Here is a 22445-nt window from a genome sequence, read left to right on the forward strand (position 1 = left end):
CTAAAATATCAGGTAGATGAAAGCTGGAGGGTTCTGTCACAGTACCAACAGTTTATTTAGGTGGTCCTTGAGATTAGTGGTGACTGACTGCAAATCTGGGGTAAGACCTCTCCATTTCACAACATATAGGAAAACAAAGGGCAAAGCAAAAAGCAATCCAAGCAAATCATGTACCCCATTTCAATAGTGTCCTTGAAGCCTGCGCATAAGAATCCAGGCTACAGTTATTGCAACATACCTCTGTTGGTGTCTGCTGTGACTTTTTTTCTGATTTTGGAAGGTCTTTGCTCCCTCTCCTTTTCAGTGATTGCTGCAATTACAACAAAAGGAGATGCACTGAATATTTCACTAAAGAGCTATATAATTCATGTGTCGTTCATTTCAAAATATAGCAAGATGCAACTATAAAGGAATTAATTTCTTCCAGTTTTTGAGATACCAAATACAGAGGGGAGACACAGCTGCCCAAAAATGACACAGCAATGGCATACAAGTAAACCTTTGGTTTAATCAATCTGTTACCTTTTTTGTTCAACACATTTTAAGACTAATCCATTATGAATGCTTAACACATGACACGAATGGTAAGAAAGCAGGTATCCCAAGTAATAACTTACAGATGGGAAGGTTAGATGTTAGGAAGAAATTCTTTACAGAGAGGGTTATCAGGCATTGGAACGGCCTACCCAGAGAGGTGGTGGATTCACCATCCCTGGAGGTTTTTAAAAAGAGATTGGACGTGGCCCTTAGTGCCATGATATAGTAATTGGAGTTGGATCAGGGGTTGGACTTGATGATCTTGGAGGTCTTTTCCAACCCAATCTATTCTATGATTCTATGAAAGCTGAGACAAGCAGTGAAACCCAGCTTGCCCATTTGGCATTAACCTTAGTGCGGCTAAGGCACTTAAAAATACCTTAGCCTTAGACTTTGTGGTAGTAAAGCTACATAAAAGTATCTCTGAGATCTGTCAGCTGACATCAGAGTACACCTACAAACACACCTTTCTCCATGTCCTAGTATAGTCACAGCTCCATAAGTGTACACTGCAGATAAACTCACACATAGGTCTGGTTGCTGTTTGTTTTGTTTTCAGAAGTTATTCAAGGAAATACAATTTAAAACTGCTTGAACTACAAAGTCCTGGCGAGAGAGCACATTAGCTCAAGAACAGCACCACACAAACACACATATGCACCACCATATGAGCAAGATTCTTTGGTGTCCTCTATTCTGCTATGTAGCCCAAGTGAGTAGAAAAGAAATGCCTGCTTTTGAAACAGGATGCATTGGAATTGAAACCTGCTAGTGTATCCAGCAAAAATCTTGTAATTGCTGACAGCAGAAAGGTTGTTAGTGGGAAAACGGCAGCAGTGGAAAACAACTACCACTATCCCACTGGCAGCACTCAATACAGATCATCGAGAAAACAGCAGGAGAGAGGAAAGCAAATTAGAGAATATGTTAATACATAACACTCCACTTGCAGCTGTTCCCAGTTTTTATTTTCCCCAGGTAAACTGTAGGCCCCCAGGCAGGACAGTGATAAAACCAACACCATCTCCCTCTGAGACTATTCTCCGGTAAAAGGACCCTTCGTGCCTTTGAGAAACATGCATTTCCCTGCACCAGCTAGGGGAGAATCCAGCTCTATCTAAAAGCCACTCAGTTCCACAGAGTGGGAAATAAAATATGTTCATAATCCTCAAGAAACAGAGTACAGTGGGCAGGTTTGCTGTACATAACAATCCTGTGCACGATTTGCCTGCTGGTACCAACCATTCTCTTTTTTCTGCAGATCAACCCCAGTAAAAAATCCTATGCTCATGGACTACTCACTCAAAAGGAAAAGTTAACGCCATAGAAGCGACTCACATATAAATCTGAACAACCACAAGAGATGATTTTTCATGAGGTTTTTTGCTCAAATTTGCTATAGAATTAAGCAATTAAATATTACCTCAGATTCAGAGTCAGAACTAAAATTCAATGATGTGTCCACCAAGAATCAGAACTGAAATTCTTATGTCTCTTCCAGGAACATTGAATGCTCTCAGCAGACCAAATAATAAAATCAATCACAAGTCATAGCTAGATAGCTGGATAGCTGTGAAACACAGGTTTCTAAGGTAATCCAGAAAAGACGTGAAAATAGTTAAACTAACTTATTCTTCCCTCCAAATATAAATCCAAGAATTCCAGATCCAGTCTATAAACTGGTTCTTTTCCGGGGTCACCCATCAGTTATCCTATTATTGAAATAGCTTTGGAGGAGTTTTCTGTTGTTTTTCTTTCTGAATTGGCAAATTTATAAAGCCTTAAACTTTCAAAGGAGCAGGTTTCTCCTCTGTATTACCATTATACCACTATATATTTCCACTTCGAAAAAAACCTTTTAAATCAGTTAGCACCACAAACTTCTCCGTGCTCCATATTCTTGCCAATACCACTGACTGATAAAACAAATAAGGGATAGTTAAACCAGATTTCTGCTTGATTATATAAATGCCTTCTATTCACCCTGCTGAGCTCAGCATCTCTCCAGAAATAATGAAGTTCTGAAATGCTGAGCTGAAACTTCTTGTGTACCCTACAACATTTCAGAAGATAAAAGAAACAAGAAAAAGTACTTTTCTAGGTGTGACATGGAAAAAAACAACTTGTTATTCTCCTTTCTCTGTATATTTTTTGTGTTCCTTTTAGTAGTCAGGATAGCAACATTTTAATTACAACAGTAGTTGTGGCTATGTAATGACTAGGCAGCACTTTCTATTCTGCTCTACTTGAATTACAACAAATCATCCACAGAGCTTGTATTATTCACCAATGAAATGACAGTGCTTAGCAACAAAATTTTGTAGTAGAAAGCAATGAAGAACACACACAATTCAGGATGATTGGGGTAAGTGGATTAGGCCCAGCTGGAATTGGTATGATTTCTTTACTTATGAAAAACACCATGAGACAATTTCTGATCACTAGAGGTTAAGATCTCACACATTTCAGCTGATAAACGATATCTGCAAAATCAGTGTCCCACAACATTGTGCCAGAGCACAGAGGCAATGCTCATACCAAATAAAGAATGCCACATATCAAGAATTATATCCTGCTATATATAAATACTACATTTGCCAGAGTTTCTTCAAGAGGTGCATTTCACAATTTACAGTGGCTACTCTTTCTCTCACTTCTCTCAAGCCTTGCACTACTGCACTCTTCCAATCCAGTTCTCAACATGGAAAAATTTATTGCTGCTAACAAAAAGAAATCCATCGCAGCAAAATAGAAAAAGGAAAACATATGGCAAAGCCAAAAAATAGCAACTCAGATTTCTCCAAGCAAATCTTCATATTACCCCTGCAACTGGACACTGCTAAAATTGCGTGTTGCTTGTTTTGACATGCTAACAAAAGTTAGACTGGGTGAGTGATTCAGCCACCTTCATATATGAAATTTGTTTATTCAAAAGCATTCATGTTAGATCACCTCTAAATATAATTCACCACTTGCTATATTTTTCCCATGACACAGTGTACCACGAAATCTACTATAGTGCCACTAAAAGCCACCTCTATTGTTTTCTCAACTGTAGCAAAAAATCAGTCCCTCATATTCTAGAACTGGTTTTTGAAAGTTTGTTGTGAAGGACAGTTTGGAGGCTTAGATAATTTTGCTTCCATATAATTTAAAAAATCATATTCAGTTCACTCTAATGATCATGAGTTAAAAAAATGACAACAGTAAAGCAAGAAACGTGAGACTCCTTTTGCACTATCTGATCTGTAAAGCTTACCAGACAGTGCTATGGTGTTAATAACCTTGAACCAAGAATAAGCAAAAAAATGTATACAATACTGTTTCTACTCCACAAAAGAGTTTGGTGAAATAAACACTTGAAGAAAAGTACAAAGATCAGTGTTTACAAAGCCATTGTGCTGTCTACTCTTTTATATGGATCTGAATCATGGGTCATCTACCACCACCACCCGCAACTCTTAGAACGCTTCCATCAACGTTGTCTACGTACAATCGTAAACATCCACTGGTCAGATTATGTGACCAATACATCTGTTCTAGAACAAGCAGCAGTCACAAGTATTGAGGCCATGTTGCTGAGAACTCAGCTGCGTTGGGCAGGGCACGTCTCCAGGATGAAGGACCATTGCCTCTCTAAGATCTTGCTTTATGGTGAACTTGCCACTGGCTGCCGTATGAGAGGAGCCCCGAAGAAAAGATACAAGGACTCCCTGAAACAACATCTCAGCCTTGGTCATATTGATCAACATAACTGGTCTACTCTGACCTCAGATTGGGAGGCCTGGAGACACACTATCTATAACGCTGCTGATGCCTTTGATAAAGCACACAGGATCACTCTCGAGGAGAAAAGACAATGCAGAAAGAATCGTGCCTTGCAGAATATACCACGAAAGGAGTCTTTCTGCTGTGCCTTTTGCAGTCGGACGTGTCTATCTCGTATTGGCCTTTTTAGCCACCAGTGTGCTTGTAACAAATGCCGGTAGAGCCTTTCCCAAATCTTCGTTCATGAAGCCCAGCCATGATGATGACAATGAGGAGTTTGCTAAACTGCTCAAGTATTAATGAAACATTTGAACGGTACGGGGGATTATAAAACCAGTAACTGTGGCATGCATCATTATAATGTATAATCTGTGCTTACCTTTGCTTACCTCTTTACCTGTGAGGTAAAACTGGGTTTCACCTGACTATTCTAGCATTCACTGTAGCCAGCACACATGGGGCTGCGTGTGTGTTCTGATAATGCTGAGAAGTGTCCACAGCCTAGATAAGACTGCAGATAATATTTGTATTAGATCCATACCAGATCACACGCAACGGGCAATTCAGTTGTGATCTTCAGCAGCATCAAATCCCCAGTGACCTTCATTGGAGTTTATCCAATGTCTTGCTGGAGATGCTAAGCGCTTCTCAAGACCAGATGGCATAATCCTTCTCTTGCCAGCCCTAAATTGCAAGCCAAATGTGCAGTCCAAACATCACCTGCCATGCTCATTGCTGCTCAGGTATAAAAAGACCTGAAATCTACTCTGAGAGTAAGACAATGCAGAAATAATTGCATCATGCTCCACCACGTAGGAAAGCTATAAAATGAACTCAAATTCTTCCTACCTGATTCTAAGCTACAGTAAATATATCAGCAATTAATAAAGAAGTCTTAAGCAAAACATACCAATATTTTTCAAGATTCTCAGATTTGATTATTTCAAGCCTGTTCTAGGGGTATTATCTAAAAATTACTGTAGGAAAGCACAGGAGGAAAACCTGATGCATCAAAGGATTTATGCATGCACATGGGTCCCATAACAGCCCTCATCCCTCCTCACAGAGCAGGCTAAGGCAAAGGGTGTGCAGCTCCTTGAATCTCCACAGCTACCACTGAACCTTCTCATCTGCACAAAACTGTACTGTACTCGATCATGGTTAGCTGCCTCCCAACTCTGACACATCTGCAGAGTTTTCAAATATCAGAGTAAACCTACCACCATCTTTACAGTCTTGAAAAGTTGATTAATACTGAACAATTTTGGGCTGCACAAACTTGGCTCTGTCTGATACAGGGTGACAAGGACCAGGGAAATTAAAATTTGCCCTAAGCCTCTCCCTGTATTTTCCCTTCAATCAGTACAGCTGGGTAACTCATGGAACTGAATGAACTCTGACACAAGATATATTTTCGAGTTTTCTGCCACTAGCTCTAATGTAGTAAAAACTAAATGGACACTATCCATTTTGGCAAATTGAAAATGCCTATTCTCCTAAAAAGAAAAAAATAATTGTTTTTAAAATGTCTCCCTTATACTGCAACTCTTATCAGTGCAGTTTGCCAGCAACCAACTCAAGATACTGGCCTTGTCTGTCACTGGCACAAGTATATAGAATAATACAACACTTTATTCCTCCCACCACCCTTCAAGAGCAGGAGTCGTCTTGGGTATTTCTGTGTTCTACTTCCTTGCAAAAATAAGGCACAAATGAAAAAGCCAAAGATAATTGAAATACAAAGATGCACATCCTCCCTGTCCGTGAAGCAAACACCAAGCATACCCCCACCAGCTCTAGCAATGCTCTCTTCATGTTAAAACTGGTGTATTTGAAAACGCTACTAAGGAAAAATACAAAATGAAAGCTATCTTTATTACTTCACTACAGGGAGAAAAATAGTTCTCATGCAGTCTTTTGCATGACTTCATATTGCAGAAGAGAAAAGAGGAGCTGCCCTCCAATATTTGTATTATTTCATTTGTATTTATTTAGGAGTTATTTCAGTTATCATTTTCAGATCCATTATTCATTTGCCAATTAAAAGAGAAAAAAATAAAAGAAGGGGAAAAGATACACAACATTTGCACTTTATCTAGAGAAACCTTTTGCAATTGGAACAAAAACCACATTGCCAGAGCATATAATGGCAACTCTGTGGTATAACTAGGTAAAAGCATTCTTTGCAGTGTATAAATGAAGCAGCATATTTATGCTTTGATTACATTTGCTTCTGCCTTTTCTTTATTTGAAAAAAATCCCGAGCAATGGAAGATGAAAGATGCCTTTTCAAAGTTGTCACTATGGTCTGGTCAAATATCTGGCCAAACTCTGATACTTTGCTTCCTGTGATTACACATTCCTTCATCCACCAAGATATCATGAAATAGTGAAAGTAATTTATCTGAGGAGGAAGAGGTCTTCTGCCATTTGACTCTTTAAAAAGATGGAAGAGCTAGATATTCTTAGTTCCCCAGTGCTATCCAACTAGGCCTCATTGCAGATGGAGAAATCACAGTCGTCTTACACTTGGCTCCCTAATCCTGAAATGCAAAAGAAAATCTCAGAATACCATGAATATTTTGGAATGCAAGTGCAGGAATAAGGTATTTTATTCATAGTGACGCCAGTTAAACCTCTTCCTAGGGCTTCCTAAGTTTGTGTTTATTTGTCAACTCAGCTATTTGTCTGTTTTGAGAGAAAAGAGTCAGTCTTTTTGCCAGGGTTTGCACAACGCCTAGTCCAATGTACTGCCCCAGTCTTTATTTGAGACTGCCAGCATGACAGACAGCCTGTCAACATAGTTCAAACCATCATCACATAACAATAGCAATAATCACAGGCACAAACATGGATATGGCAATTATGAATTAAATACATATGAGATTTTGTCAAATGTAAAGAGTTTTCATTCTCACACCTAGTATCACACGTAGAGTTTTCCAGTCTTCTTAGAGGAATATCCCAGAAGAGATTCCAAACAGATTTTCATGAGAACAGGAAAGTGCAAGCAACCAGACAAAAATGCATATCTATAACCAAAGTATAGTTGCTATACCCAAAAAAAAAGGTTCATCTGAAAATGAGAAGTAATGAGAAGGAAAACAAATATGATTTTGCATACAATGTGCACCTCTACACTGCTTGCTGGAAATGTATACAGAAGCCAGTTTGCAAAGTTGTGGGCTGATCAAACATGTATGTTTGTGTTTATGCTCATTTCATACTAAAGATTTGTATGAAATGCATATACAGCCCTCACAGTCCCTCACCTGGATTCACAGGGTAGGATGGCATCAAGCACACACATCTGTGTGTTTGTAGGCACACAGCAGAGAAAGGGGCTTTGAAGCTTGCCCTATGAGACTGTACATCTCTGACAATACCTCCAGTTATGGGGACATCTCACAAAAAATCAGATTTTGGAGTTCATTTGAAAGGATGCTAAAATTTAAGATGAATTCAAGTAGAAAAAACTCTGAAATCAGCGCTTGGTCTAGAAGCCTGAGCAGTGAGCAGAAGATTTTCTATTAACAAGGGCAAGAATTACAGCTGTTGTGTCAGCAATCATCAGTCTGTTCTCTGGCCATAAGGAGGGGTCTTCTATTACACTTGGTCTCTTCGTTTGCTTGTATTTTCTTGGGAAAGTTCTATTCTAAAGCTAGCTTTTTGTAAATTGACTGAAAAATATTTTCCTCAATATAACATATGGGGAAGTTTCAAAGGTGTTTGGGAACTTAGATTATTGAAAACAGAGGATCAGTCTCTGCAGTGCTCTGAAGTTATGCCAGTGTGATCCTACCACAAATTAAATCTACATTTTGAGCAGCTCATGTAAAGAACATAGAATCATAGAATCAGCTGGGTTGGAAGGGACCTCAGAGATCTTCAAGTCCAACCCTTGATCCACTACCACTGCGGTTACTAGGCCATGGCACTAAGTGCCACATCCAGTCTTATCTTAAAAACCTCCAGGGACGGAGAATCCACTACTTCCCTGGGCAGCCCATTTCAACGCCTGATTACCCTCTCCGTAAAGAAATTCTTTCTAATATCTAACCTAAACCTCCCCTGGCACAACTTGAGACCATGCCCTCTTGTCTTGCTGATAGTTGCCAGGGAAAAGAGACCAACCACCTGGCTACAACCTTCTTTCAGGTAGTTGTAGAGAGTATGCTCTAGAAAAAAAAAACTTCGGAGGCTAGAAGCTAAAATGGAAGGAAGATGTTTTAGGAGTTTGGACATCCCCATATCTACTTTTCTCTGGTACCACTCTGATCTCACATAAGCCTGTGTCCAATACCTTTCCTGGTATTTCAACAATGCAAAGATGGAAATGAGGGAAGGAGAATATTGCAGCATTGGTTGGAGCAGCTTCACTGACTTCAAGAGGCTCATAAGACCTATGACTTGTGATCCATGTCTCATCCTTATAAATGATAACACTTCCCCCTAGCTGAAATCTGCTCAGGTTCTTAAGGGAAAAGCTTATTCCCACTAAGGGACGGGACTGTGGCTCTTAGGCTGACTTAAAACCTTAATGTAGAGGTTGACTTAAGACTATTATTTAAAGGTTCTCTTGCTAGGAATGTGAAAATCTCATTCTAAAAAGAAGCTTGACAGTCATCAGCTCATTATAAATATTTGATCACTGGGATGCATTTTTAACTAGCTACCATGAACAAATATCTGACTCTTCAGAATTTATCATAAATGTCACCGAACCAGCAAATCACCTGCCACAGCAACCCTAATGGGGTTATGCAAGAATCAAGTCTTCATCCTACACTAATTAACATTTTTTGCCACTACCTGGAAAAAAACCACATAAAATAATATTGGATTAAGGCTGCAGATAGGGTAAAGACTGGAGAAACATTAAATATTGAAAAGGACAGTCACTGATACAAACCTTGGAGCAATCAAATATCTGTTTTAATATGTCTAAATATGAAATACACATGTACGAACAAGGAGTAACAAGTATGCTAACACAACAGGAGAAGAGCCTAGAGAATAGAGAAGATCTCTTGAAAAGCCACATCTCTGAAAAAAACTACAGGGTCGTAGTCAGTAATCAGCTGAAATAATATCAAGGTGTAATTTTGTGACCAAAAGGTTTAATGCAGGATGTAGATGTCAAAACTGAGGTTCACTGTGCAATAATTAGAAATAGATATGCCTCTCCACAGAATCAAACCAGCCTCAGACAAGTGGAATGATTCACTTTAAAGTAGTGCCCACCTTCCTCCTTTGAGGGAGGTCAAATTCCCTACTTAGGTTAAATACTTAATTTTTAAATGGCTAAATGATATCAACTCTAAGCATGAAGATTTAAAACAAACAAACAAACAAACAAAACCAAAACAAAACAAAAAGGTAAAAAAATCAAACCAAACAAAAAAAACACAACAAAACAAAACCACAAACAAACAAACAAACAAACAAACAAACACCAAAGCATTGATTCTGTACTTTTGAATTTAGTGTGGTAGAAAGAAAATGTTTCCTGACTGGTAACTAGCAAATTCAGTTGAGAAGGGAGGTGCAAATTTTTACCTGTTCCTGAGACAGTTTAGGCAGAGCTGTGGTAGACTATTCTCAGCTGTCAATTTTTAATACAGACAAGAACCTTTTTCTGAAATGTAGGCATCAGTCTGAACAAATTTAATTGGGGTATTTTATGACCCATGTTATTCAGAAGACCTGACTAGTTGATCATATAATACACTTCTGGCCTCACAATTTCTGAACACATGAAGCCCAACCAAAATTTGGAAACTCAGCAACAATACTCCTAGAAGCACACCACAAAGAAAATGAAGCTCCTAGAAGCACATCACAAGGAAAATAAACCTTAAAGAGTATCTATGTGTACCAGCAAGGCAATGTTCCAGTTCAAAACTACTTCTGAGGCCCTCTTACTGGTGCTTCTAATTAATCATTTAATCAAAGATCTAAACTGGTAGCATCTGTAAATTTAAAATAATTCAGCCAAGCCTGTAATATAACAGGTTCTTGGTAATCAGGCCAGTTGGATGTCATCATCCAACATGCTTTGCAGGGATGTGGAAGCCTCTCATCACACACAACACTGATGGCAAATAGCTTCTAAACGCAGCTACTCATCTGTGATATAAGCAAAGGGCTTCATTGTTATTCTAACCTGGATTTATTTCTAACCTAGCAAAAGTAAATTAACACAATCATGCAACTAGGGTGAGACAGAGCAAAACAGGCTTAACACCCAGAGGTCCCATTCTACACATCTCAATATATGCAGTTGTTAATACTAGCAGTGGAGAGGGAAAAATCACATAATATATCAAAACATCTCAGCAGAAACAAACACTTTGGAAAAGCATACCTGCACATCTAAAAGATTAATCCACTGTCCTTTACTTCAAAATAAGAAATCCAGTGCTTGGAATGCTTAGCTATGGAGCATTACCAAAATCTGAATCTGCTTAAATGCCAGGGGGTTGCATTTCTTTATATCATGAACACTGCAGTAAGAGAAAAAAAACCCAAAACATCAAAAGCCTGGTGTTCTTGTTCTTGAATTGATTCCATGTGATTTAGAAGACCCACTGGGCTGATGCCAGAACCCAGCACACCCTATAGCTGGGCCTTCTCCCTGTCAAGTGACATACACTATAGAATATGGCTATAAATGTGTGCAAACGAGAGGGTCTAAAATACGAAGGAGTCTAAAAGAAGAGGGTCAAACATGCCATTTTGCTCTCCAAACTGTCACATACTTCCAGGGCAGTTCAGAGGTAAAGCACAACTAGCACACTGGTAGTTGATGTAGAATCAGCTGGCTGCCTTGAATAATCACACAGTCTCTACTCCTGTCCAGCCCACCACAGAAGCCATTTGTTGGGCAGTATTCCCCTCCCCTGTACTGTGTACAATACATTCTTTGTTGCATTTTGTTCTTCATACATCAATCCCCTTACTGCATGTGAGATATCTGCCTGAAGGAAGGTTTAGTACTCTGCCCACAGACACACACATGTACAGATATACGGCACAGAACACAAGTAGATGCACAAACCACTGTGCCTATCAGTGCCACAGGGAAAATGCCCTGCTTGATAGCATGTAGCTGCCTCTGACTTCCTGTTAACTCCTGTGTTTTGTCTGAGAAGAAAGTCAGCTTGGAAAAACCCTGGCTTCTCCTGCTTAACAGAAGTAACCCGCAAACCATTTCCTTTCTCCCTTTCCAGAACTGGCATTTTCATATGCTCTGCTGTAAAATGGGAAATTAGATTCTGCTTGTTGTTAACAAGTACACATCACAGAGTTGATAAAAAGCACAGAGCCATTGACGCTGAAAAATCTAGTCCAGTCCCCCTGCTCAGTGCAGAGACAAGTAGGCTTCTCAGGGCTTGTCCTGTACAGTCCTGAATTTCTCCAAGGATGGACTCTCCTCTTCTATAGGCTGTATTTGACCACATTCATTAAAAAGTTTGTTCTTGTCTTGTCACTGAACACCACTGAAAAGTGTCCGAGTCCTTCTTTGTACCCTACTATCAGGCATTTCATAGAATCATATATCTAGGGCCTCCCCAGACACCCTGCCCATGGGCCCTGGAGCCCCATTTCAGCTCAGCCCAGGAGGCTCCAGGTCCTGTTTGAGCTATGTGAGATACAGTGTGAGATATCTGTGTCTTTAGCTCACAACAGTTGTTCCTGTTGCCAGCCGCAGATTCTGTTGATACACCTGTGGGTTGGCTTTCCGGCTGCACCTCAGACCTGACTCATCACCTTGAACCTGGTTGACAATCTGGTCACCCTGACGGGGTGACGGTGAAACCAGGCTTGGCTGCCAAAATCCCTGCCCCGCTGTCTGTGTTGTTCCCCCGAAATCCGCAAATCACAGGAGGAAGCCAGCCCTTGCTGGTCCCCAACATCTCCAGGCTGAGCAGTCTCAGCTCTCTCAGCACCCCTGGAATTTCACATATGCTCCAATTCCTTATCATCTTCACAGCCCTTTCTCCAGTATGTCCATACGGGCCTCTTGAGATGAGAAGCCCAGCACTCCAGGAGTGGCATCACCATTCCTGAATAGAAGGGAGAGATCACCTCCCTTAACCTACTGACCTCATTCAGGTCAGTAATGAAGATGTTAAACACAACTGGCTACACACTGACCCCTGGGGTCCTGCCAAAAGCCTGTATGTTCTAATAGGCCTTCACTACCCTGATGAGCTTCAGCAGGGCTTACATCCACAGTCCTGCCCACGGCCCCAAGAGCTCCACCTGACTTCAGATCTGAGCCTTGCATCCCTGCATGAATTACATTGTAGCTGTATCCAGCTCTGTCATAGCTGTGCATGGCCATGGACCCTCTTGATCTTAACCCTCATCTGCGGCCTGACTTCCTGGCTTAACCTTGCATTTTCCCCTTGATTACTAGACCTGTGGATTAATATTTAAGTTTAACCTCAGAGCTCCCTGTCACCCCATGATCTGGATTCCTGGTTGATTCCAGCTGCTATCCCTGGTTCTGGTCACTTTGTTGGATACTGCTAAATCGGGCCCTGGCTGTGCTGCCCCTGCCCTATGTTCTGTGTTGTTGTGCTTGGCTTCTCTTCCCAGTTCTTAGAGCAGCTGGCATTTACTGTTTCCTGACAGGTACACCACCAGGCACCAGACTCCAGATGGACTTTGCACTGCCGATTGCAACTGTTTGAACCTGGTAGTTCATCAGACAGTTTTCAGTCAACCTCATTGTCCAGTTATGTAGCCCATACTTTATCAGCTTCTCTAGGAGAATGCTATGGAAGAGGTTCCCTACACCATTAGGGTGCATACATTTTCACTCATCTTCACATTGTAGCTGATATACCTGTAGAGGCCCTTCTTGTTGCCCTTTGACATCCCTTACCAGATTCCAATCCAGCGGGTTTTGGCTTTTCTAACCCCACTGCTCTATGTTCTGACAGTGTCTCTACATTTTTCTAGGATTACCTTCACTTGATTTCCTGCACACGAGGATGGACCATGGTTATTGTTGCAAACAATAGCCTCATCACACTGCATAATCTTTTTTTTAAAGTGCACTAGAAACAAACATAAGAGATGTTATAAAGCATTTGAAACAAAACATTAAGTGGGGAGGTGCCTTTTCTTTTCTTTTCTTTTTTTTTTTATCCTGGAGAGGGCAGGGGAGAAGATGAATTTGAAAGAGAAGGACCAAGCCAAATTAAAAGCCCAGAGTATCATGCTACATTTTTTGCATTCTGTGTGCCTCTAGGATGCTAGTTAACAAACAGTATCATCTCTCCTTCAGGAACTACTTACTAATCACATATAGCAGCACATAAAGAAGCTACCCATGCTTCACTTGGCTTTTCTGATTCTGTAAGTACTGGGCACTTTATGCCAGCCACCTAAGTTCTCAGAAGGATCATTCTAAAAAAAGTAACAAGTACTATTGAATGGTAAATACAGCAATTTCCTGTTTGAGCTATGTGAGATGCAGTGAGAGATATCTGTGTCTTTAGCTAGCTGTGTCTTTAGCTGTGTCTTTAGGTAGTTTTGCTGTACATGTCTGTTTTCTATGTTCCGTTTGAGGTCTCGCCACTCTGTTTCACCTGTTCTTACACTGGAAACTGCACTGAGGTTACTCCCTGAGGGCCCATGACATGTTCCAGAACAGCCATCTGTACTATGACACGACAAGGTTCTCCTTCCTCACACTGACAGCTGAGTTCAGCCAAAATGCAGGGCAGTGCTTAACTCCACGGTGCTACATCCTGCTTACTCTCCTGAAGCCAGAATAAACTACCTATGGCTGTGAGGCTCTGCCAAACTTCTATCAGGAACACAGGAGCCTAAAAGATGCATTGGGAAATTCCATGTGCAGAATAATTGAAAAATCTACCAGGCTACAGAGTGTTCCGTTCTTTTTTTTAACTGTAGATTTCACTAGCAGCACCAGAGATTGTAAAGACTAAAAATTATGTCATGTGGGGTTGCTGAAGAGCTCAATTCAAGACTGAGAAAGACAGCCCTGAAACCAGCAGTAACCACATGCACTAAAGAATAACAGAGCTATGCTAACTTTCCTTTCAATCTGAAACATGCTCAGCTTTGATCTTTATCAACACATTGCAAACGCTCTGTTATTTCAGGTGTTTCTTTGAAGGGACAGGTGCACTTAAGCAGGACTAAATACAGTGGTATAAGGGACAGAAAGCATGTATAACTATTATTCATCAAAGCCTTGGTGAGACTTCAGTAAGATGACGACATTTGGTGTACACTGATTCCATACAAAAACATGTATCTAGACCTCTTGTTCAGCATCAAAAGATGTCTCTGTTCTTCCTCCATAAAACCTTCCAAGTAATAGAAAGAAATTTTACAAAGTCACATGGACTTCCTTTAAATCTAGAGAATTCTGGCCTACCCCTACTCTCCCATTCATGTTTTTGTAGCAGTACAAAGAGGTCGAATTTGTCCTCTCTATCATGCAATCTCTTTCTTTAAGAAACTAAGGAAATCATACACAGTATCTCACAAAAAAATTACAAAGACCTGACAAAACTGGTTATAAATAAGATGTTAGTTAGAATTTGAAAAGCATAATATATTATTAAAAAAATGTAAGCAAAACAACAACAAAAGAACACGTGTGGATTACGTACTATCTGTGGATACAACTGTGAAAGGTAATATGATATCTATTGAAAAGCCAGCTAAACCAGGGAGTTCATTTTTAAGTTACCTGGTAACTTTTTCTTTCACTTGAGCAATCAAGTTGGTACCTCTATGTCTAAATTACATATATGGACACTTGAATGTCCACTTGAGTAAAAATATACTGAGACCGTGCAGTACAAAAACAAAAACTTGTCTTCTGTGACCAAGGACCATTACAGAGCCCTGTAAAACTGGATTTCCCCAAATTTCCTCCATTTGTTAATGTGGTAGCATATTTTGACAATCTTAGTGAAGTCAGTAGCGAGATTACCTACTTCTTTCTCCTTTAGATCTCTAGAAAGTCATACCCTAAAGTCTGTAGCAAGAGAAATACTCTTTTACAACCTGCCCCAAGGTGAGTTCATGACCACAAACTATTTTCTCTGGTAACCAGTTACCACCTACGCCACAGTTACCACACTGCCCATTATTCCTACAGACAACTGGGAATGCCAGCTACATTGGCTTTGTCACTGCTGATGATTGCCCCTTGCCAAGTAATTCTCAGCAGTGGGAACTCATATGGCAGCAACAGACTGGACTTGCTGTTCTTCATCTCATTTGCCATCTCATCTGGCTCTATACCAAGTCAGAGAGCCTTTGCCTAGTTCTTACACTAGTAAATTAAATGGTCAGGGACTGTTCTCAGGACCTGATGCCAACTGGCACTTCATAATTCAGTCTCCTTTCAGCTATGATGACAATACAGCTAAACTTCCCTACAGCTTCCTTTCAAACAAACAGGACCATATCCAAATTGTCAATCAGGAATAAGCTCTGACCCAGGCTAGACCCCAAATTATGCCCAAGCACTGAAGCAGTGGTAGCTGATCCAGGTCAAAAGCATCTGAGGGATGTACAAGGAATCACTTGTCAGTGTGCAGACCCTTCTTTAGCCTGATTTACTTTATAAATATAGTTTTTGACTGATGGAAGCAATTCCGTAGCAAAGAAAAACTTTGAGAAGCATGATCCAAGCAAAAAAAAAGCCTCAGGTACTCAAGATCATGATGTTGGGACTCCTGTCCTTTCTCTATAACATAGTTTCTATGTTTGGAAGCTCAGCTCTTATTCTATGTTTCCATTCTAGTTAGGGGATTTTTCTGAAGACGGTCATTATTTTTTTTCCTTTAAAATACATCTTATTCCAAAGAGACTCTGATTTTATCCGAAGACTGTATATAATATCAATAACACCTTTGACAGACAGCTTGCAAATCTAAGGCTGCTGATAACTATTACAGAAATGAAGGAAAACAAAGTAAGATTCTGACACAAGGAAGGAACTCCCGTGTTCCCAAGAAACCAGAGTAAGCACCATTATGCTTACAGGTTCAAAAGAATAGATTAGACTTTGTTTTTTGATGGCTAAATTAGTTTCTGTTTTAAACCTGTTCTAGATACACTCTTTTTCACTACAGCTGCCAGCTTTCATTATTACTTTCCAATTGGTCATCAATCCTGCCACTCCTTTTACACATCCTTGCAAATTTTCAGGCAATTCAATAGGAATTCACAAAGCAGCACAGCAGCTTGAAGGACAGAAAAATACCACCTCCAGGCATCTTTACTCACAAATCTCTTCACAATAAGATATTTACGGAGCTTTATTCTTTGGAATCATTCACTATTTATTACATATGTTTTGGAGTATATTACTATTGACCATCAGGCTGTTTAGTTTTAATTTTGAGTAACTCTCTTGAAGAAAATAGCTGATGTGAATTGCTGATGGCTGATATATAATTAAAATCTAATTTTATGAAGTTTAAGTGCAAACTGCTTCTAAAATGCACTTTTCCCTTATTTATGGCACGACATTTTCAGAGAAGTACTACAACAGATTTTGTAACAGAGATTAATATTTTTCTCCATTATGATTCTTTTCTCATATTCAAAGAACTAAACCAATGCAAACTGTGCATATCTCACTCACACACTGTGAAATCACAGTGTGCTCTGAGCAAGTATGTCACAATCACACCCTCACAGATCATGAATAGCATCCCTGCAGAGTACTGCTTTTAGAGGAACAAAATATTTGGGCAAGATACCAAGGGTAACAGAATATCACACAAGCAAGTCTGAAAAGTAACCAGGGGTTATGCATCTACTGGAATGTGGTGCTCAAAAATCATTGAGCTAGCTGTGCTTAGAGATAGAGAACTTTTTTTCTTTTTCCTGTACTAACTCAGGCAGACACTCATTTCTCATCTCTTTTTAAAAAAACCTTTCATTATCCTGTTGTTCTCTTCACCAAAGCAGATTGAATTTTGGTGAGGCAACAAACCAAAATTCCAGATCATGGAAACTCTCTGCTTAACGGTACTATTAGTAAAAGTGTAGCTGATACACTTAGCATTTGGGTACTCCAAAAGACCCAGGAAGGAGCTGGACTGGTGAGAGCCCTATTAAAGCCTTCCCTGCTGCCATCTGGTGCCAGGAGCAAGTAAATTACCGTAACTGTCCAAAGAGTACTGCTTACTGCTCTGAGCCTGTGAGACTGAGCAGCTACATCAGCAGGTGTACCAGCATCTCATCTCTCTCTGCCTTGACCTTGCTCCCTTCATTACCAGCTGTTTAAAATGAGACTCTAACTCTGAGAAAAAATGAAAATACGAGGTGCAAGTATTATGTGCTTGGTAGACATTATGATGGAGGAGACTCAAACTTTCCCTTTCAAAGCAGCACAACCAAGTATCCATCTCCAGTGACTTGTATGCATGCAGCATGGGCAACAAACAGAAGCTAGAAGTGCATGAACATCTGCACAGTTATGACCTCACTGGAATCATAGAGACCTGTCAAGATAACTCACATGCCTGGAGTACAGCAATGGATTGATGAAAACTCTGAAGTTGAGGAAGAAGGGTTTTGCTCTACACAAAAGAGCAGTTCAATTGCATTTGGTGTTGTCTTGTAACAGGTGATGGGCCAACTGGGAGCTATGGGCACGAATCAGAGGACAGAGAAGCATGGTGGCATCATTTGGAGTATCTTCTACTGACCATCTGATGCATAAGAGAAAATAGATGAAGCATTTTTCAGACCACTAGAAGTCACGTGATTTTTGCAATGGATTGAAGACAATTTTTGCCACGGGTGATTAATGTCAGCTGTGGGAATTACTTGTTGCAAATAAAGAAGCATTGGTCAGGGGTTTGATGGCCAATGGTAGCACTGGCAGCCTACTATGAGACTGTAAGGTGGTGAAGTTTAAGGTCCTGAGAGAAGGGACCAAGACAAGTACCAGATGAGAAAGTTCTGAAAGCATCCAAAAATGTAGCACTGCTGTTGGACAGAGTTGCCTTGCCCATTGGAAATGCTGCAAACCACCACTCATTATGAAACTTGTTTCCAGTTTCTTGCAACCTCGTTACATTTTAGATGTTGCAGATTTTCCACGCCAAGCATCTGTCCCGGGATAAGTTATCAATATGGTTAATATCCTTTGGAAAATTTTAGCAAAAATATTCATATTTTTTTAAGATGAGAACATTCTTTTTTGCTCGTAATAAATTATTCTAGCAACTGTTCTTTTGAGAAGTTCCAATATGTCTGTGTTCTGAAACATTTTTGTGTTTATACATTTCTAACTGTATAAAATCTCGACATAACCTTTCAGAAATCTTCCATTCCTATACAATGCCAGCTAATTATTTGTTGGAACTTACCAGTTTAAGTTGCTGAAAATTCTATATTTATGAACTACCACACCCTCTTCCACCCCAGCTATCAATCTGCACATTTTCTCCAGCTGACAGATCATGTTCCAACTTCAGTCCAGAAGGCAAAACCTAACTAGTCTTGTGATTGCTGTTCCATGAGAGTCTAGATAAAGCTGAGTCTAGACATTAGAATCAGAAATCCTCCCTTCACTGCTCACAGTGATATAGCTTCTATCTCCTAGCACAGTGAATGATCCTCCACAGCTCTCACTCCAGATGCAAAAATGAAGAGCTAAGGCTTGGAAATAAGGAAAGGAACAGAACAAACTAAGGAAGCTGACAGATTAATATGAGGGGGTGGAAGAATCAGGGGAAAAGGACAAATTCTACAGCAGAGAGAAGTTGTAACTAAGAAATGCGGATAATATATCTGGAGTAGAATAAGGGGTAAATGAACTGGAATATACTTGAAATCCGGAGAGGAGATTGGACACTCATGAGGAGTTGGAAGGATACAGGGAAGGAGGGAATGGTGGGGGAAAAGGACAAGACTAGAACTTAAGAATCGGTAGACAGCAAAACAGCCACTACTACCACACATATGAAAAAAAAAAAAAAAGAAGAAAATAAAAAATAGACACAAGATCAAGACCGAGTGAGAGAACCTGGAGAATCTGAGGCTTTGTGAGTTATAGATGAAAGACCTGAAATAAGCGGTTGTGGTTAAATGACAGGAGAAGGGGCTTAGAGAGAGAAAGGGCTGTGAGACAGAAGAGATACTTGATTTTTATCAGAGACAAGCTGGGTAAGCTGGGATTGGTGATAAGAGGACTGGGGCAGGAACACTCCTTACTAGTTCTTACACAGCTTTCCAGTTTGGGGTTTTTGGTGTTTTGTTTGAGGGTTTTTTTTGGGGGGAAAGGGGAGGGTGGAATTTGGGTTTGTTTCTGGGTTTTTTTTACACCAGTTTTTGCTGAGAAATTTCCAGCTACCCTCCTGATTTCTGTGCAGCCTGAACACTCAAGAGAGGTGAAGAGAGCTAATCTGTATTTAAATGGCAGGCAAAGGTTGCAAGAATAAGCAGAAAAGTGTAATTATTTTCCTGTGGTCCTGCAGCATGTTAGTATCTAAATCAGGAACAGAATTCAGGTTCTTCCTCCCAGCTCCAATGCCCAGTTCCCCAGAACATATTGCCTTCTTCCATTTCCATGCAGTGTACAAAGAGACAGACTGACAAGACAGGTACCACTCCAGCAAAACACAGACCCATGCAGGGAGGCATAAACTCCTCTGCCTGCAGTCTGAACTGAAGGGACAAAAGACATCTCTGGTTCATGTGCCATGTAGCCATGGTTATCACAAGTTCTATCTCTGACCAAATACTTATGCTAAGAAGAAGAAAATGGTGGCTTGGCAACATCACCCTTAAGTGGCTGTAAGAACTGAGCTTGGAGCGCTAGCAGAGCAATCTATCTCTATCCAGAAAGATGTACGTCCCTGAAAAACACTGAGTTTCTTGCAATTACATGTCTGCATTGCAATGAGGATTTGTAAAGACCAGGGTTCAGTACATCTGTCATATTTTCCCCCTACTTCATTTGTCTCGCAACAAGCCACTGAAAGCACAGCTAACTGGGAGTTTCCTACATAGCTATAGCAGATGAATGAACTCTTGGTTCGCACTGTGATACCAAAAGCTTTACAAGAGTTAGCTAGGCTTTGCCAAAAAGTTAACAACAAACTAATGAACATTAATTATCAACAACACGTTGACTTCTTTTTATATAACTGAAAAATTACATCTAGCTGTTGTTGGTTTCTCAGTAGGAGGAAGAGGAAATCAGCAGCAGTTGCTACAAATAAAATCAACACAGATTAAAAATCTCGTGTATCGGTGTGGACATATGCAGGAATAACATTAAATCAAACAGCTGCAGGTTGGGAGACTGAATGTAAAAGTAGCTGACAGAGAATGTATGCATTGCTGGAACACCTTCCAAATCCTGGATGCTTGCAAGCTTCTGCTGTCATCAACAACAATTTCTGATTTGTTGTGAAATTTACCATAAATACAAATAAAGCTCCAAATCAAGAGAGCCAACAGCAATTACCTTTCTATATTAACGGACAAATACATTCACATGTCTATATTCACACAAATGTTCACTGAAGAACTCTAGATTTGAGTCTACACAAACACATCTGCTAGCATTTATCTTTTATACAAGTTTCCAGTCAAGTCTCCATGCTTTTTAAAACAACTGAGAATCCACACAGAGAGAACTTTGGCTTTGGTCCTGCCCTGGAGACTACCTAACAAAAAATTGTACTTCTGCTTCTTGCATTTTCTATTAAGTCTTATTTTAACTATTCTATGCTATCTCACACTGTTCATTATAAAAGGAGAACAAATTTCCCATGGCAGTCATACATAAATAGATTTTAAGAAGAATGGAAATGTTTGTGTTTCTGCAATACATTTAATGACATAAAAGTACAGAAATCAGTCATTACATATTCTGAGCACTGTTACTATGCTGTGAAACAAAAATGGTTCATTGTCTTTGGAGATTAACTTTGCCATTAATTATAACCTCAAAAAAGTGAAGATTCCAATCCAGACAAAAGATCTTCCATTCATTTCTATCTATGCTGAGTAGAATTTCCCTAGGTAGGAGGTTCCATTGATTATAATGGCTGTATTGAAATGAGAAAGGGTTGTAAACCCACGAAATTAGAGGAAATAACTCCCAAGCAAACAGAAAATTAATATTATGACTATCTGGCAATGACATTTAAGATGCACAAAACCTTTGATTGCCACAGAAGAAGAAAGCATATTTGTCGCAGAAAAATTCCAATGCACTTCACATGGCTGTGGGTTGTTTTCATAGTTCTTTCACATTAACATTTTCATAGCTTCTTCACAGATTCTAAATTTCAGTTCTGTAAGAATTAGTATTTTTTACCAGCATGCTTCCATGGGTCCCCCAAGTCATGACATGTTTGCAAAGTGCATAATAATTTAGCTTTACCTCAAACTTGCTTCTCTCTGACTTGTACCAACTATCCTCCAACTTCCCCCATGCTGTGCTGAAAGTCCTAGCCTGAAAAGCAGCCTTCTCCTACTGAAACGGACTCAGCAACCTCTTTGAAGTACATAAATGAAAACTCCTGCCTAATTATGATGACCCATATAATGACTGTGCATGGCAGTTCTCCCCAGTTCAGTATAAGGATGTATATTTCTGACTCTTTGTCCACTCCACCTCTACTATAGTATCAAGTCTTACTTCATTTTTTCATTCTGGCTTAGTGCCCCCATTCTGTGCCAGTGGGAATCATCCGTTTCAGCTTCATAAAAACCGCTATTGTGTAGCACAGCCTCTAGGTAAAACATGACACTCTCTCTTTTGGAGTCTCCACTATCCTTTCATTGATACCAACTGCAAAAACAGAAAGGGTAAACACCAAAGCCAGAGAAAGAATTGGAGAACAGTATGAGAGCAAGAGAACCATAGTTCCACACAATGGGCCAGAGGGAAGAATCAGAATAAGGAGAAAGTGACTATGATGACACGGATAAAGAAGCCTATTTATTGGTTAATATCAAAGAACATGAGCTATTAAATTGCATTAAACTTCATTATAATCTGAGGATGTGTAAGAAGAAGCAAGACAAAAGAAGCTTACAGCAGTACAACCTAGTAGAGTGCAGGAGGGTCCAAAGATGAGGATCTACAAGAAAGTAGTCTG

At 39.9% G+C, this 22445-nt stretch overlaps 1 protein-coding gene across 1 annotated transcript in view; it reads right to left on the bottom strand.

Annotated features, from left to right (window-relative positions):
* Positions 1 to 22445, bottom strand: part of SOGA3 (SOGA family member 3) — a 47598-nt gene that overhangs the window by 16313 nt on the left and 8840 nt on the right. The window contains exon 6 of the mRNA XM_027631908.1: positions 239 to 310. Coding sequence (XP_027487709.1) covers positions 239 to 310 — 72 coding nt within the window. The remainder of the gene's footprint in view (positions 1 to 238; positions 311 to 22445) is intronic.

This window comes from Corapipo altera, unplaced genomic scaffold, assembly GCF_003945725.1.
Source record: "Corapipo altera isolate COAL_440 unplaced genomic scaffold, ASM394572v1 2b, whole genome shotgun sequence".
Classification (NCBI taxonomy): Eukaryota; Metazoa; Chordata; class Aves; order Passeriformes; family Pipridae; genus Corapipo; species Corapipo altera.